Source organism: Bubalus kerabau, chromosome 10 (genome assembly GCF_029407905.1).
Source record: "Bubalus kerabau isolate K-KA32 ecotype Philippines breed swamp buffalo chromosome 10, PCC_UOA_SB_1v2, whole genome shotgun sequence".
NCBI lineage: Eukaryota > Metazoa > Chordata > Mammalia > Artiodactyla > Bovidae > Bubalus > Bubalus kerabau.
Window position 1 is genome coordinate 53,067,583 of NC_073633.1, and position 13,338 is coordinate 53,080,920.

Genomic DNA, 13,338 nt, shown 5'->3' on the forward strand with positions numbered 1-13,338 from the left:
GAAATCATTTAATGATTTTTGTCTAGCATTGCCTACAATGGAATTGTTTTTGCTGGAACATAGTGAATCTAAATTCTCAAGTGTAAAAACTATTATAATTTTTTTTCTCTGTTTCTCAGCCATATAACTCTATTTATAATTAGCCATTGTCAGGTAGCTCATGCATATGGATGGATAGTCAGTAATTCTTTCCTAACTTTAGAAAAATAGAACTCAACTGAAAGTTACTTATTGGGAAAACATTAGCACATAAATAAAAAGAAGATGGTGTTAGAAATGATGTGCTTATCCTCCTGTTTGAATTTCTCTTTTACTTTGTGTCTTCAGAACTTCCTGAACAATTTCCAGACAGCAAAAGAGGCCCTGAGTGCAGCTACTGCTCAGGCTGCAGAAAAGGCCGCCACAAGTGTGAAAGATTTTGCCCAGAGGAGCTTTCGTGTTTCCATCAATATTGATTTGAAAGCACCAGTTATAGTCATCCCACAGTCTTCCATTTCCACCAATGCAGTAGTGGTTGATCTTGGGTTAATCAGAGTTCAGAATCAGTTCAGTCTGGTATCTGGTGAAAACTACTCAGACCCTCCAGTGATTGATAGAATGGATGTGCAACTAACAGAACTGAAGCTTTCTAGGTAATGCTCTTTCAATAATTATGTATTCAAGTATTATTTAATATTGTCTATCAAGTTTTATGACTGTTGAAATTCACACTCAACATATTTCTTTTGCACAGAACAGTATCTTAAATCAGTTATCTTAAAATATTTATTAATTTTTTTGGCTGTATTGGGTCTTAGTTGCATCATGCAGGTTCTTTGTTATGTCATGCGGGATTTTCTTTGGAGTGCGTAGGCTCTCTGATTACAGTGCATGGGCTTAGTTGCTCCAAGGCATGTGGGATCCTAGTTCCCTGACCAGGGATTGACCCATGTCCCATTGCATGGGTTCATGCAGTGAATCTGCCTTCTTAACCACTGGACCACGAGGGAAGTCCTTTAAATCAGCTTTTTATTTTGAAAAATCTCAAGCCTGCAGACAAATTGCAAAAATAGTAGTACTGTGAGTTCACATATAATCCTTCACCTGGATTCACCAGTTGTTTGCCTTTGCTTTAATTCTGTATATATACTTAATATTTTAAATTAAAAATTTTGTTTTTATTGAGATATAATTGATAGATTATACTAGTTTCAGATATGCAGCGTAGCAATTTGATATTTGTATGTATTGCAAAATGGTCACCACAGTAAGTCTAGTTAACATTTGTCAACACACATATTCCAGAAATTTTTTGTTGTTATTATGAGAACTTGCAAGATCTGCTCTCTTAGCAACTTTCAAATATACTATATAGTAATATTAACTATAGTCACCATCCTATACATTATGTCCCCAAGGTTTATTTCATAAGTGGAAGTTAAAACATTTTTTGCTAAACTATTTGAGAATAGATATCTTATCCTTTGCCACTATATGCTTTAGCATGTGTCTCCTAAGAGCAAGGACTTTAGTCGTCTTACATAATCACCACAGTTACCAAATTCTGGAAATTTAACATTGGTATAATATATTACCCAGTATGGGTTCAATAGGGCTTCCCCGCTGTCTCAGTGGTAAAGAATCCACCTGCCATGCAGGAGTTGCAGATTCAATCCCTGAGTCAGGAAGATCCCCTGGAGGAGGGCATGACAGCCCACTCCAGTATTCTTGCCTGGGAAATCCCATGAGCAGAGCACATAGCACATGCAATCAATATTCAGATTTTACCAGTTGGTCCAAGAATTTCCCCTTTAGTCCATGGTAACATGTGGCATTAAATTGTGTTTTGTACTAGTGAGGGGGATTTCTGTACTGATAGACATTTATTCTATAATAGTTCTTTAGCCCTTTTTGTTTTTCATGATGATGACAGTTTTGAAGAGTATAGTCTAGTTGTTTCATGGAATGAGTCTCAGTTTTGTCTGAGTGATTCCTCATGATTTAATTGAGCTTATACATTTTTGGCAGGAGTGCTTTGTAAGTTATGATGTATCTCTTGGGCTCACACCAGAGGACATTTGAAAGTGTGTCCATTCATTTTAAAATCATTTTCTACCCCATCCAAGGATATTTAATTATCTTGAGTAAAAAAGGAATGATTATAAGGCATGTCAAGAAAAGAATCCTGGTGAAGAGCTTTATAAACTTAGAGCTTGCTTTTCAAATGCCGTTTTTTCCTCTAATCTCTGTACCAGCGTATGTGTGAGTCCTTGAACAACTGTATAGATAATTCCTCCATATTGTCAGTGATAGCAGTTTCTTTTTAAAAATTGTTGTCATCAATCTTCTGTTTAAAGAAAAAAGTTTTTTAAAAGGCTAATTGTATATCAGCATGATTCTGCTTATAAGCAGATTTTTTCCCAGTGGTAAATAATGCAGTGTTAACAGTCCATGGTTGTTTGGAGCCATAGTTGTGGAGGAACTGCATATACAGAGGAACCAAAATATGGAGGGCAAAGTGAAAGTCACATGATTGAGTGGGAGGTTGTCACAACTAGTGCCCCCCGCCCCCGCCCTGTGAAGTTCAAAGGTCAGCTGTATTTTAATCTGTTCATGCTGGTGCATTGTAGATTAAATTAACTATAAATCAAGTTTAGAAAACACTAAAACAGCATTGTGTTTCAAATCAGCATTTAGAGCAACAACTTTGGACTTTTCTGTTTTTTTTTTCAATGATATATTGCATTTACCCCTATGTTTATGCATATATATCAATTATATTTCCCATAAGGACAGTGATCCAGCCAGGAATCTCCCATCCTGATATTCAGCTGTTGCACCCAATTAACTTGGAGTTTTTTGTAAATCGGAATCTAGCTGCATCTTGGTACCACAAGGTGCCTGTTGTGGAAATTAAAGGACATCTTGATTCAATGAATGTGAGTAGATGAGTGGAAAAAGCCTTGTTATTGAAAGTTGAGACTCTGAAGATTTTCTCATTATAAATCCAAATGAAATGTGGACTTTTTTTTTTTACCGATTGTTGTAAGAAAAATTTCAGTGTGATATTGTCCAACAGTATCTTCATTGTTTTTAGTAGAATTTAATCTTTAGTTAAGTGTTCTTTAGCTTTTAAATTTGTTACATGTACACATTAGCAAAGATCTACTTGTAAATTATTAGTATCAGTATATTATAATTCTATTTCTTCTATATATTATATATACAACCTTTTATTTTAGGGATATCTAAGTACCCATAAGATAATTATAGCATTGAATGAACCCTATTTTTTATATTGAAGATGGCCTTTCTATTACATTGAAATTGTTGTTGTTTAAAAAATAGCACTTATATGTGCATAGTAGCACTTATGTTCCAAAATTAATTTCTTTAAAAAAGGTGATCTGATTTCTTTAATCATTATTAACTTTCACTGAGAATCATATTAAGTAGATGAAACTAATACTGACTCATAAATCATACTGTTTTTCTCAGACACTATCTTCGCTTTGAAAATGAGATTTTTAACATGAAATAAGTAGTGAAATACTTGAGTGTATAGTGATTATATAACTTTTTAGTCAGCATTAAGATTATTCAGTCCTTAGTGTTTTGTTACTAAGGATTTATTTTCTGTATTAGAATTGTTTCATTAAAAATGAAATTATCTTTTCTTGGAACATTGTATTTTACAGGTTAATCTAAATCAAGAAGATCTTAATCTTTTATTTAGAATACTAGCAGAAAATCTTGGTGAGGCTCCTGAAGATTTGAATAAAGTAAAACCAAGAATACAGGATACAGGTAAGAGGCTAACAATAGGTGGCATAATACAAGTTATTTATAGTTTAGTAGGGGAGATAGACAATAAAAATGAAGTAAATGAATACATATTTACAACTGTGATTTGTGTTACTGAGAAAATAAATAAGATACTATTGAATGAAATGACAGTTTTCTTTCAAGTTAAGCAAACCATCAGTTATTTCTAAGCTGCATGAGTTAGGAGGAGGCCAGAAAGAAGGGTTTCAGATCAGTGGTGAATTCCTGGAATAAGTTTTGAATTTGCACATATAGGAAAGAAGAAAATTTAAGTTGACAGTATGCTATGTAGCATACTCAATCTGACTTTAAAATAAGATTTAGTAGTAATATACCTGGGGCTTCCTGGAGGCTCAGTGGTAAAGAATCCACCTGACAATGCAGGAGACGTAGGTTTGATCCCTGGGTCAGGAAGATCCCCTGGAGAAGGAAATGGCAACGCAATCCAGTATTCATGCCTTGAGAATCCCATGGATAGAGGAGCCTGACAGGCTACAGTTCATGGGGGTGCAAAGAGTAGGATACAACTGACATGACTTAGCAGCATATACACATACATAGTGTATCTTGGTGTTCATTCCATATCTCTATATATGCTATGTGTAGATGTAACTCATTCTTTTTAATGGATGCTTGGTATTCTTTTGAAATATCATAATTTATAAAGTCCCTATTAATGGACATGTCAGGTTTATTTCAGTCTTTTACTTTTATTATGTTGCATTAATTATTCTAGTGCATACACTTTTACAAGTACATGTTTATCTGTTGGAAAAATACCAGGACTACTGGATAAAAGAGTATTTAGTTTTTGTTAAAATAATAATTTAATTAGTACATGTAATAAAATTTAATTTCACTTATTGTTTTGACAGTTGAACCTCATAGAACTCATACGCAAAATGAGCATGAGTGTTTTGTATTCCCATCAGGTTGTTTTTCTGTGCCTTTTCTAACACGGCATATTATCAGATTTAAAAATTTTTGCCAATTTGCTGAGTGAAAAAATGGTATACCACTGTATTTTTTTTTCAATTTTAAAGAGCTGTTTTTTTTTTTTTACCTAAAACTAATGCAATATTTTAAAATTATAATTGGAGGGTAGTTAGTTTACAATATTGTGATGGTTATTGCCATACATCAACATGAATGGCCGTAGGCATGCATGTGTCCCCTCCCTCCTGCACCCCCTCCCACCTTCCTTCCCACCCTGTCCCCTCCAGGTTGTCACAGAGCACCAGCTTTGGATTTGCGTTCAATAATTTAAGTCAGTTGTATCTCAAAAACAACAATAACAACAACAAACACACACACACAACGAAAAATCTAGCGGGGTGGGGAGGGGGTCTTTTTTCTTACAGTATGTTAACACATATAGTAAAGTGTACAATTCAGTGAACTTATTTATCTATGGCTACACCGGTGTAATCACCATGATTAAGATATTAAACATTTCTAGCACTGCACCCTAGAGCCCTCCCTATGCCCTTTCCTGGTCAGTACCAAACTCCCACCCTTCCCTAAGATCTACCCAGAATTTACTGCCATTCTAGTTTGTAATACCATAGATAGAGTAGTTTTCCCTCTTTTTGAATTTCATATAAATGGAATCATACAAAAATTTTTCTTTTTTGGCTTCTTTCATTCAACATTTTGTTTGTGGGATTCATCCGTTGGAATATCTATCACTAGTTTGTTCCTTTTATTCCTGTTTCCAGTTTTTGACTATCATGAGTAAAGTTGCTATGAAAGTTATTGCACAATCTTTTGGTACAGTTATATTACTTTTTTTGTTTTGAACATACAACTCAGAGTAGAATTACTGGCTTATATGTTAGCTTACATTTAGCTTCAGTAACTTATGCCAGGTTTTACTGATCAGTTTTCCACGTGGTTGAATCAATTTACTTTGCTACCAGCTGGGTATGAGAGTTCCAGTTTTTTCACATTCTCACCAAGAAGGCCATTGTCAGTCTTTGGTTTTTATTTATTCCTTGGTAACTAATGAAATTGAGGATCTTTTCATATGCTTATTGGTTATTTGGATATTCTCTTTTTCGACATGATCATTCAAGTCTTCTCAGCCTTTTGACTAAGATCAAGTGTAGTATGGGGCTTCCTAGGTGCTCAGTGGTAAAGAATCCGCCTGCCAGCGCAGGAGACGAAAGAGATGCAGGTTCTATCCCTGGGTCGGGAAGATTCCCCTGGAGAAGGAAATGGCAAACCCACTCCAGAATTGTTGCTTGGAAAATTCTATGGACAGGGGAGCCTGGCAGGCTGCAGTCCATGGGGTTGCCAAGAGTCAAATACGACTGAGCAACTACACACACATTCGAGTCTATTGACCATTTTTATTAAGGTGTGGTCTTTTTTTCTAATTGGTGTATGGGAATTATTTATTCATTCTGGATAGGAGCCTTTTGCTGGTTACGTTTGCTATATGTATACATGTTAGTATGTGTGTAGAAATGTCTTCTCTCTATCTGTGGTTTACCTTTTCACTCTTAATGGGCCTTCTGTTTAATAGAATTAGTTACTTTAATGAACTCTAATACATATTTTTTAAATGATGAGGGCTTTTTATTTTCTATTTAAGAAATCTTTGCCTATTCTAGGAATTGTTTTCTAAAAGCAAAATATTTGCTAGAATTATTTCCCCTGGATCACATTATGCCTGAAACAGTGCTAAAATAAGGTGATAGTTAAGAAGCCTTGCCCTGTGTATTGCTTTCTCAAAGGTAATAATTAACAGCACTGGTTTTCCACATGGAAAACACTAAGCAAGGCACTGAGTCTGTTGGGACCTCAGTTTGCTCATCTGGGAAGTGAGAACAATAAAGTTTTTATGTCAAAGTATTGTTATGAGAGTTAACTGCGCTAGTCCATGTACATCTGTTACCACACATCCTACACAGAGGTGAGTACTTAGCAAGTGATAGCTGTTATTAATGTTGTGTATTACAGTTTGGAAAGCAAATTTTGTTGTGTTTCAGGGTATGAATTTCAGGACAACAAGCCCATAGTCATTTGGTTTTACTTTTGGTTCTTGGTATGGCATAAGAAGCTTCAACTTTTCCCTGCTTTTTTTCTTATCAAACCTTCATTCTTGTTATTCTCCTCATGATTTAACCATATCAAATTCCATTCTGTTTGTAAAACCTGTCCCGATGTGTTCTTTCTCTGTGATTTTCTGCTACCTCTTATTTTATTCTTATCTGTCTCCTCTGAGGAGATCCTGCAGTTCCACTTGAATGATAACTCTCCTGTTAAGACTTTCTTGATCTCCTCATGGCAGTGTCTTGCCTAGTTGCGTGGTTTCTATCCACTTACATAGAGTCTGTCAACATTTGTCTATTTAATAAGCAGCTGAAGCCTGCTTATTTTGTTTGTACTAAATATGTGTGTATGTATATGTATCTTCTACTAAACTGAGCTCTCTAAGGGCTGGGGCTGTATAATTCTGATTTGTAGATTTTGAATGCTTGCACCAAGTCTGGAGTACTTGTCTAAGTCCTCATTGAGTATTCATGTAGGAAATGTGTGAATAGAGGTAAATCAATTTCTTTTAAACATCTCTAGGTGAAATTAAAGAGCCACTTGAAATCTCTACATCGAAACAAGATGTGCATGTTTCTCAAGATACTTTAACAGCTGGAGTGGAAGAAATAAAATCTGTAGACATCATTAATATGCTGTTGAATTTTGAAATTAAAGAGGTGTGTAATTTTCATCTGCTTTTATAAAATGAGATGAATAGATAATGGATATTTGGAATTACTCTACTAAAAAAATCTTACATAGGCTATTTGTTATTTGTATGTAGATGTAATATTTATAAATTTGAGTGTTTGTTAAAGATGAGTTATATTTGGAGGATATAATATTTCATAGAAAAAATGGTAGTATGCCCTCTAACACACTTTTCAAATGATTTTAGGACAGATGGAATGTGGCTTGCTTTGGATTTTGTATAGGAAAGACAGGAAAAGGACTGAGAAAATTCTTTGAAAATTTTAGCACCATTAATACAATAGAATAAAATGTGTAAAAATTTAAAAGATGTTATCTTATTTTTAATCTGCTGTCCAGCTGCAGATTCTTAAGGAAAGAGTAAATGAATTTTCCTCTTCTGTATTCACACATGTAACAAATACTCATTGCATGTGCTGAGTGCTAAGGAAACAAAGGTAAAAGGCATAGAGACTCAACTCAAACAAGATAACTATTAACATTTTTGTAATAGTCCCATTAAATTACATTCTGTCACGTGGTTCCCAGTCTCTGGTTCATGGTAATGGGGTTGGTTGCCAGGGTATCTCTGGCCAGTCATCTTGCTCACCAAATACGTTTGGTGACTCAGGGTCTTCCTGATGGAGCACAAGTGACTCGGCCAATGTCGATAGCAGTGTGAGGGCTTCTGGGAGGTTGGCTGGACGTATTGTCTCCTCCCTCCTCCTTTTGGCCCTGTCTGAATTCTTCCGGTTTGTTCGCGGGCATCTCCTCCCTCCTTTTATCCACTTTTATCCCGAATTCTCTCCATTAGTTTTCTGGGGAAGCTCTGTTTTCCTTATTGGACCTTCTGCTATGAGAGAGTTCATGCAAGCGGTTATCATCATGCCCGGCCAAGGCAGGTGGTTTCCGTCCTTGGTGGCCTCACAGTAGGAAGAGGGCATCTAAGCAGTCTGAGAGGATCAGGGAAGATTTCCTGGAGGAAGTGAGATTTGGGTTGCATTTTTAAAAAGTAATAAAATGGAGTCTGAGAAACAGGATTCAGGAAGGGGACTGGGACAGGGTAGAGAGAGGAACCAGACATAAACATGTTTAAATGTGGGAAAGCGTCACACATAGAGGGACTTGGAAGAAAAAAATTTCCTCTGAAAATCCCTTCATCGTTCAATAGTTGTGTAGAGGTTATATTCTGTCTCTGAGTTAAGCATAATAAATTTTTAAACAATTGAATGCTACTTTTAAAATCTGAAATATATGCTTTGAAACAAACTTCCTTGATGTTAAACCTCTGCTGTTTTTCTGGTGACATTAAGAGTTACTGAAGATTTTTAACCTTTGATAATTGAAACATTGATAGATGAATCATTCTATTTGCATATAGGCTTCATTAACATATATACATAGAAAAACCCATAAGTCCTTTTTAATATAATTTGTGGTACATGTAATTACAGTTGTCTTTGCGAGGACAGTGATTAGGGTGGGAGGAAGCAATTTGCTGATAATAGGCATCATCTGGAGAGATTTTTGGTTGTTGCCATCCAGAGAGAGGGGGCTACTGGCAGCCAGTGGGTGGAGGCCGGTGATGCCACTGAACAGCCTGTAGTGCTTGGGACTGCTCCTCCCTGGAAAGGATGACCCAGCCCCAGATGTCATTGGTGCCAAGGTTGAGAAACCTTGCCTTAAGTGTAGTTTAAAAATTGACTGTCTATCTCAGACTTTGAGATTTAGTCTGACACCATCCATCAGACTAGGACTTCTGGGAATTAGGTAGAACCACTTTTTTTATCCCTAGCTGTCTTAAGATCCACTAGAATATATTGTGCTTTAAAAGTCTGAACAAGTAAGTGTGCCTCCAAAGTAAATAACCCTAGGCAATTTCCAGACACAAATAGAAGTGCACATCTTTACATTGGGTGAATTTTTTATTATATCACTCTGGATGGTTATTAAATTGTTAACTTATATCTTCATTGTATATTAGTGAAATAGTTTGTGGTAATACTGGTATCTTTTTCTAGGTTGTGATTACTTTGATGGAAAAAGCAGAAAAGAAAGGAAGGCCTTTACATGAACTAAATGTCCTGCAGCTTGGACTGGAAGCTAGAGTTAAAGCCTATGACCTGACTGCTGAAGGTTATCTAAAAAAGATTAGTATGCGATGCTTTCAGTTCACTGGTAAGTATGAAGTGTAGTCTTTGTAAATTGTACATGTAATAGGCAGAGGTCCCTACCTTTTTATAAACTTTCAGCATATCTATTAGTGTCACCGTAATTATTTAATTAGTTTAAATTTATTACATTTAGTAGAAAGTAATTTGATATTTAAAAATTAAAAATTCATTATCTATGTAGTAATTGATCATAAAGTAAGTCTATATCTAAATATTTAGCACAAAGTAGAATATACCTAAAAGAAGAATGAGGCCTATGTCTCCAGTGTCTATATAAAACACTTCAGAACTTGTAAAAGGCAACATTATATTATAACTATTCTCTGTGAACTGACATATTAGGAAATCACAACCCAAGTACAATACTCAGGTATAGAGCCCAGGGACCCTTTTTGAAAGGTGAGTTAGTTTACTAGAAAGTAAATTTTTTGTTTGATTTTTAAATTTATTTTTAAATTACAGCAGTGTTTTTTTGTTATATTAATATATTAATAATATTAATATATACTTGTAAAAAATAACAAGCAATATGAAAATATATAGAGGAAAAAGTTTAGCATTCTTCTGTAGTCTCTTCAACCTTTCAAATTCACTTTCTAAATTGCACCAAAGTAACTTTTTTTTTTAATTTTATTTTATTTTTAAACTTTACATAATTGTATTAGTTTTGCCAAATATCAAAATGAATCCACCACAGGTATACATGTGTTCCCCATCCTGAACCCTCCCCCCTCCTCCCTCCCCATTCCATCCCTCTAGGTCGTCCCAGTGCACCAGCCCCAAGCATCCAGTATCGTGCATCGAACCTGGACTGGCAACTCGTTTCATACATGATATTTTACATGTTTCAATGCCATTCTCCCAAATCTTCCCACCCTCTCCGTCTCTCACAGAGTCCATAAGACTGTTCTATACATCAGTGTCTCTTTTGCTGTCTCGTACAAAGGGTTATTGTTACCATCTTTCTAAATTCCATATATATGCGTTAGTATACTGTATCGGTGTTTTTCTTTCTGGCTTACTTCACTCTGTATAATAGGCTCCAGTTTCATCCACCTCATTAGAACTGATTCAAATGTATTTTTTTTAATGGCTGAGTAATACTCCATTGTGTATATGTACCACAGCTTTCTTATCCATTCATCTGCTGATGGACATCTTGGTTGCTTCCATGTCCTGGCTATTATAAACAGTGCTGCGATGAACATTGGGGTACACGTGTCTCTTTCCCTTCTGGTTTCCTCAGTGTGTATGCCCAGCAGTGGGATTGCTGGATCATAAGGCAGTTCTATTTCCAGTTTTTTAAGGAATCTCCAAAGTAACTTTTAAAGTTAATATGGGTATTTAAAGTTCATTGGAATTCTATGGGGTCACTTTAAGTAAAGCAGACTTGTATTGAGAATAATCCCTAGTTTAAGTATTTTTTAGCTTTGTCCTTTAATATATTCTTATTTGTTGAAATAAGTAATACCAGTAGTACCAAATATTATATCATTTGTAATTGGCTAATGCTGGTTTTTTGTCTTTGTGAAGTATCTCGGATTTTATTTCAAAGCCAGTTTTACTGAGATATGATACATATAGTAAAAGTCACGATTTTTAGCATACAACTCTTGAATTCTTTAAAAATGTATTTTCATGATTTATTTTTGTCTGTGCTGGGTCTGTGTTGCTTTGCATGTGCTTTCTCTAGTTGGGGTGAGCTGGGGCGGCTCTTTGTTCTGGTGCATGAGACTTCTTGCTGCGATGGCTTCTCTTGTTGCCTCTAGGTTCAAGGCTTCAGTAACTGCAGCCTGCAGGCTCCGTAGTTGTGGAATGCGGGCTCTTGGGCACTCAGGCTTCAGTAGTTGCAGCACATAGGCTCAGTAGTTGTAGCTCAAGTGCCCTAGGGCGCACAGGCTTTAGTTGCTCCACAGCATTGTGAAATCTTCCTGGACCAGGGATGGAACCTGTGTCCTCTACACTGGCAGGTGGATTCTTATCCACTGCACCACCCAACTGTTGAGGTTTGGGAAATGTATATGTTGTGTATCTGGCTGATCTGTTTTTAATATATTTGAAATATCTAAAAGACTTCATGATCTCTCTTTCTCTTTTAGACTCTAAAGGAGGACCTCTTCACATTATTAACTCTTCCAATGTAACAGATGAACCCCTTCTGAAAATGTTATTGACAAAGGTACCTAGTTTTATTTCTAAAATTCTTTAATATTTGAATGTATGAAGTTATGTAGTTCCCCCATATTCAATGCCTCAGTTTTTTCCCCTAAAATTTTTTATTCTAAAACTGGTTGATTATAGTGCATCATGCAAGCATCTGACAGTCCTGGATCATTTCAGTAACCTTCAGAGTTAATCGTATGTTTTTGAATAAGTGGAAATATACAAAGTTCCATTGTAACTTGAAGCAAAATATAATCCAGATGCACTAACATTTTCCCTACCTTTAGCATTTCCTCCTAGTTTGGGATTTTGCTTTTACAGAATGTGAGAATTACTTATGTGGTCGTGTTTTTGGCATATTCTTCTTTGCTTGAAAAAATATGTTTATAGTGTTTTCATAGCATGCTTTGAAAAGTAAAGACTATATGTATATATATTTTGCAATGTGTGAATTTTTATTGTTTCCAACCTGGTGATTTAATCCTCCATTATTTGTAGGCAGACATTGATGGACCAGAATTTAAAACCACTCATGACAATACCAAACAAACACTTGAGGTATGTCTTTTCTAACTCACTATAAGGCTAGGGTATATGTTAATGATTAAATATAGCTTCAAAGCCATCTTTAGCTGTGAGATTGTGAGTTCTAAAATTAGAGTAAGAGTGGTAATGATAATAGATCTAATCTTGTAGATGGAAGAAATGAATATAGAGCTGAGATAAAATTATTACAAAGGTTTATTTGATTTCCTAAAAGACTATTTGTTTCCCATGTACAAATTAATGATTCCTTGTTGAGGACAAAATAATACATTTTTAAGGGAATTTTATTCACAACTCTTATTTGACATCCTATTAATGGAAGCATTAAGCACTTGTATTGTTAACTGACTTTAGGATTAGAAAAAAAATTAAGGGTCAGGCAGAAAGTATGGCTCAGTACAGACATTGCTTGGAACCATCTATAAGGGGACTGAGCTAAGGCTGATAATACTTCTAAATCTTTACTTAAAAGCTATCAAGTTCTGTTGAAGTTGGAAGTATGGTCATGTGTGGAAGTTGGCAGTGTTAGTTTATTGTCTAGTAAAGGATTAACAGAGTAATAGTGAATTCTTTCTCAAATAAAAAAGGTCCTTAGTTGAACTATTCTTGGGCTACTTGTATATGTTGAAGTTTGACATAAAAATGTTTCCATATCTGAAATTTGCCTCTCTAATTGTTCATTATCTTAGGTTTCATTTTCATCTTTAGACTTAGTTCTTCATTTGGAAGCTTTACTGTCCTTCATGGATTTTTTGTCCTCTGCTGTTCCATCCTCTGAACCTTCTAAGAAGGACTCGGAGCTGAAACCACTTATGGGGGAGTCCAGAAGTATCATTGCCAAAACTGGTATTAACTTTTGAGTCATGGTCTCATACTTTCTACCTGAACTTTAATAATCATATGTAATAACTGAACTGAACAG

At 35.4% G+C, this 13,338-nt stretch overlaps 1 protein-coding gene across 1 annotated transcript in view; it reads left to right on the top strand.

Annotated features, from left to right (window-relative positions):
* The window catches only part of VPS13C (vacuolar protein sorting 13 homolog C), a 183,005-nt gene that overhangs the window by 87,878 nt on the left and 81,789 nt on the right, over window positions 1-13,338 (top strand). Inside the window, exons 33-40 of the mRNA XM_055537746.1 lie at window positions 328-632; window positions 2,771-2,918; window positions 3,678-3,786; window positions 7,384-7,520; window positions 9,555-9,711; window positions 11,807-11,886; window positions 12,369-12,428; window positions 13,106-13,262. Of these exons, the coding sequence (XP_055393721.1) occupies window positions 328-632; window positions 2,771-2,918; window positions 3,678-3,786; window positions 7,384-7,520; window positions 9,555-9,711; window positions 11,807-11,886; window positions 12,369-12,428; window positions 13,106-13,262 (1,153 nt within the window). The remainder of the gene's footprint in view (window positions 1-327; window positions 633-2,770; window positions 2,919-3,677; window positions 3,787-7,383; window positions 7,521-9,554; window positions 9,712-11,806; window positions 11,887-12,368; window positions 12,429-13,105; window positions 13,263-13,338) is intronic.